Source organism: Montipora capricornis, chromosome 14 (genome assembly GCF_036669925.1).
Source record: "Montipora capricornis isolate CH-2021 chromosome 14, ASM3666992v2, whole genome shotgun sequence".
In the NCBI taxonomy this organism is placed as follows: Eukaryota; Metazoa; Cnidaria; class Anthozoa; order Scleractinia; family Acroporidae; genus Montipora; species Montipora capricornis.
The window spans coordinates 19,576,901-19,582,019 of record NC_090896.1 but is presented as its reverse complement, the minus strand read 5'-3'; the positions used below and the strand labels follow the sequence as shown (position 1 = coordinate 19,582,019).

Here is a 5,119-nt window from a genome sequence, read left to right as displayed (position 1 = left end):
CATTTATACACTGAAAGTTTTCGCTAATGAGTAAATCACATCAGTTTCTCTAGATCCAACCCTCTGAGGTCCTAACACAATTGGTCAGTTTTTTATGTGAGTAATGGTGGACCATGCAATCCAAACCTTATATTCAAAGTAAACAGCCTTTGGATAAAAATCAAAGCTCAACATTTTGCCAGTCAGGTATTTAGCAAACACGCTTTCAAAAATCTGACGAATGAAGGAATCATAGTAGCATTTTAAACAACGGTTTTAAACTCAAAGGGCATCACTGTCTGGCTTGCTTTCTGCTTTTGACATTTTCCTCTTGGAATCCAAACACTTTTGGTTTAAGGACTGTCGTATTAACCCCACTTTTTCCGGTACTGGCCTTCTCCAAATTTCTTTTTAATAGCCCCTGTTACGAAAAGAAAAGAGGGAAAGAAATTGTTGATCTGAAAGTACGCTACTAATCCTTAAAGGCTCCTCTTTGACAAGTTAAAATCTAAGTGTCTCAAGAGGCAGAGAGTTACTTGTAAACTATTGGAGACATTGAAAATGTAACCCTCAAGGGGTGGCCCACTGATGATTGAAATAACCGCAACAGTAGTACTATGGGGGAATATAGACCGGTTTTGCAACAAGCGTTCTGATTGGTTGATCCCGATACAACGAGGCTTCTGATTGGTGGAAATTTTTGGGGTCCGCCATTATCACGTGCACACGTGAACAGGATGGGGTCAAAGTCCAATCGACGTCATAAACAAGATGGCGACCATGTGGGTCGGGTCGGGACGGGACGGGAACACGAATGGTATGAGAAAAAGAGAGGTCACAATATAGGAGACCAGAGTGGTTGGGTTTTTCACGAATCATAACGGTTTAATCAAATGCAAACTTATTTACAAGCGGGAACGTGTGAGGAGACCTGGTGTCGACTCGTCCCTTAAGCAAATAGGTCAGCTAAAACTTGAGCAAGATCCAGATCCTCTTCGGTGAACCGTTCGTAACCGTAAGGGTAGGTCTGGGCCGTGGTGGGATCCAGGACCCGTTTGGAGTAGACGAGTCGGTAGTCTTTGTGAGAAGGTTGGGTTTCCAAGGTGTAGGTCTTGGCATTTCTTTGGATGGTGTGAGATTGCGTGACACGAGTGGTACGCGGTTGGTCTAGAGGACGATGCAATTCATCCAGAGTGTTTTGAAGCAAGACATCGTAATTCAATTGAGTCATCCCTTCGACGTTGAGGGAGAAACCGCGGACCTTGCATACCACGTGTCCCTTCTTGGTCTTGTAACCGTAGTTCTTGGGACCGCCCGAACAGAATTCTACAATGTGATCGCCCGCGTCCAATTCGTCCTTGAAGTCACCGAGATAGGCGCCTCGTGGAGGATCCAAGGGCGGGTCGCCAGGACGATGGAGATAGACGACCGAATCGGTGTCGAAGTAGAGGACGCGTTCCCCGAGATGATCGAGGGCTCGATAGAGACGGAGTCGGGCATGACAGGTCGTGAAGGCGGCTATGAAGATGTTGAGGTTGGGTGAAGGCAGGACATCGTGCGTTTGGAGTTTGTAATGGACTTCGACCCGGTCTTCGGTGAGGGAACTGACATAACGGACATCGTGTTGATCGCTGTCGAGGAACTCGATGAACGGTTGAGGTTCGGTGAATTCTCGGACCTGAGTCTTGTTGATCCGTTGCCCGAACTTGCCCCACATGGAGTTGAGCATCATCTTAGCCAGGGCTCGGAGTCCAGGGTTCTTTTCGATCTTGGTGGGATCGAGACGAATGCCTTCCCGAGCATAGTAGGCATCGATGTGAGCTTGTTTCTGATCCGGGGTGGTACAGCCTTCGGGCCAACCGCTGGCTTCTTCTTTGATTTGGAGCCACGTGTTCACGTAGGATCGGAAGAGCCCCGTACGTTGCTGATCGAAATGCCATACTTCGTGGACGTGTTGAATGACGTAACCTTTTTGTACGGCCATGTCGAGTTCGGGGGTGCACCAAGTACCGACGAGAACACGTTCTTCGTCCGTGTGATGACAGGCATGCGTCTTTTCCAAAAGAGGTTTGGAAATGTTCTCTTCGACGCAGGTACGACATAAGGGAAACGTGAGTTTGTCGTGACTGCGGTAAGGCAACACGGGATGGTAGAGACGTTGGGGTGGAAGGACGGTACATTTGGCCAAACCAAAATAAGGCGAGAGATCGGTGGTGTCGGGTTCGTAGAGGAAGGTGGGATGTCCCAAGGGATAGGTGCCGTACTTGTTGACCCAAGGATACAAGGACGTGTAATCGTCGTATCGGATCTCTTCCTCCTTCTCCTCGTCGACGTGCGCGTAGAGACGTACGGCATTGGTCCGACCTCCGTAAAAAGCGTCGCGTGGTTCCAGGGGGGCTTGGAGGTGTTGACCGGCTAGAAAGGCCATGATGTCCTGGTTGGTTTGTTTGAGAGCGTTCCAGGTGCATTCCCACATGGTGACGACTTGGTACCCACGGTTGATGAGGAATGTACGTTTCTTGTCGACGAGAGCACGGACCTCGTCCATGGTGCGATCGAGTAAGGTCGGATGCACGTCGGTGCGTTGGGGATGACAGGTCCGACATCCGTGCCAGAAGCACCCGCAGAATTCGTAAACAGTCTTGGTATCGGCATCGTATCCGTCGACCGTGTATCGGGTACCGGGGATGCGGTACTCGCCCTCGTTCCGAGCATGCTGGATACGTTGGCGATGCAAGGGATGATAAGCGTCGTACTGTCCGTAGGCACGAGCTAGGGCTTCGTGGTTCTCGTGGTCTTCCGGCGAGAGGGCCAGGTAGGCTCGTTGTCGTAGATGGTGTTCGCACCACGTCAACCATTCCATGGAGGCTTGGGAATGATTGACACGGCCTCGCCATCCTAGGAGAGGTTCGGAAGCAATGGTCTCTTCTTCCATACAGTGCATACGCAAGTAGCGATTGCAGGCAGAGGCGACCGTCATTTGCTCAAAGGGATTGAATTCAGCGCGTGCTTGAAAATCCCGCATGAAAGTGAGACATCCTTGTTTCAAGAGTTTCACGTCCGATTGGCAGTAGGCTAAGAGTTCGGCTTGGAAATCAAAGACGACTTCTCGTGCCGCTTGGTCGTCGTACCAGGTATCGAAATCGCGACGTTTCTTGACGGACATGCCGTCGGGCATGTAGAAGACTTTGTCGGGAAGTCGGCCTACATACGTTTGATGGTCGGGGGTGTTGAACAGATGTGGAAAGTATCCTTTCTTGAGTTCGGTGAGCCCGAACGTCTTGGGGAAATCGCTCAGCGGCATCTGGAAGAAGGAGAGCGAATCGATGAATCGTATGGTCGTGTGTTCGTGAGGGTAGGTGAGTTGGAGGACTTTCCCACCGTTTCGGATTTGGTCCAGGTCTCTCTTTTGCCGGTGGAGTTCATCGATGACGGGATAACTGTCATACCCTTTGAAATTATGAGCGATGACTGTTAGGGGTCGCATTCCATTTTCGGTTAGGGTTTCTAACCATTCCAGAAAATGAAAGAGACAGTCGTCTCCTTGGAACGACACGGGAGGATCGTCGTCGTCTTCTGTCTCGGCCACCACCAGATTGGGCACGTGACGTCCCTCGACTTGCATACTCTCAATGTCAAAGAAAACGTGCAAGGGTGGTTCCTCCTCCTCCTCGTCGTCGTCTTCGTCGTCGTCGTTGTCGTCGTTGTCGCCCGCCAGGAAAGCGTGCAATCCAGCGGCCTCGTTTTCTAAGAGAGGCGCCAGTCCTTGGTTCAGGATCCTTTGGAAGGAGAGTCGCTGCCGTCTCAAACGTCGTTCTTCGGCGGGAGTCTTTTCGACTTGTAAGAAACATCGATGGGCATGGACGTCGACGTCGTTCTTGCAGCACGAACATTTCCGATACCCGCACCGATGAGTTCGGATCTCTTTGAGACCACGTAACGTGTGGTGACATTCTTTACACTGACGACGGGTGGCACAGACGGAAGGATGTTCAGGATCCGCGGGTTGACCGGCCTGGGTCTTGGTCCGATGGGTTTGGAGACACGTGTCTCCGTAGAAAGAACGTCCACAGAGAATACAGGGTGTCTGAGCCGAGCGGTACTGTCGGTAGGCCTCGGTATGATCAGAACATCCGTTTTGCAAGCAGGCTCCACAATGGTTGGCTTGATTGTTACGACAGGCGTGCTGACCCAAATGATGGTAGGCTTGGAAACACTGACTGCAAAAGTAATCTTGGCCGAAGAAACCAGGTAAGGAAGACAAGGCATCGTAATGACCGTCTTCGTGTAAGAGTCCTAACAACGTGTCCCCGCGACCGTAAGCAAAACAAGCATAAGCGCGGTTGGCGTCCACGACCACGAGGGTATAGTCTTGAAGACTGGGAGCGGTGACGAGTTGTTGAAGTTGTTCGGGACCACAGGGCCGAGGAGGAAGACCGACTTCCTCTAGAAGGTCTTGAGCCGCTCGTGTCATGCGACGATGGTTCCATTGGGTCCATTGTCGGCGACGTCGAGGATCGTCTCGATGTTGATGGACCCCTCGAGCGAGAGCGATGGCGCGTGGACAGCATAGATTCTGGTCATCTTGTGGGACACGTAAGACACATCGCTTGAATTCTCTGAGACGCGTCGACGCTTGATGCCCTGGTAAATGTTTTCTTTTGTAACCGGAACCGGTGGGAGCCCCGCGTACGTGAACGAAGGCGAGGGTGAAGGAATCGTCCATCTCAAATTGTTCGTTCGAGTTGAGCATGTGGGAAAGATTCCCAAGTAAAGCATCCACGCGTGGACCTTGAGCGTGCCATTCTCCGGCCCGTAGACCCCAACCGTTATAGGCATTGGCAATACGATTGGAGGCTAGAGCGATGTAAATGCGATCACCATCGGGAATGTCTTGATCGTTGATTAAGTCATCTAGAGCGGTACGAAGACCTTGTACGAGGGCATCCGTCAGACGTTGTCGAGGAATGAACGCTCCGATCTGTCGAGGGCGAAGTTGAAAGACGCGTTCACGAACACCGAGACGGACACTACGCCGTTCGACCACAGGAAGTCTTTCAAAGACGAAACGTCCTGGAGCAGCACCTCCTGTTTGTTCAAACGCGTCGAGTGCTTCAGCCAAGTCACTATCACTATCCAT

General features: G+C 51.3%; 1 protein-coding gene across 1 annotated transcript; it reads right to left on the bottom strand.

Moving 5' to 3' along the window:
• Positions 1-928: 928 nt before the first annotated feature.
• Positions 929-5,119, bottom strand: LOC138031620 (uncharacterized). Its single transcript, XM_068879282.1, has one exon. The coding sequence runs from the start codon at positions 5,117-5,119 to the stop codon at positions 929-931; it is 4,191 nt and encodes a 1,396-aa protein (XP_068735383.1).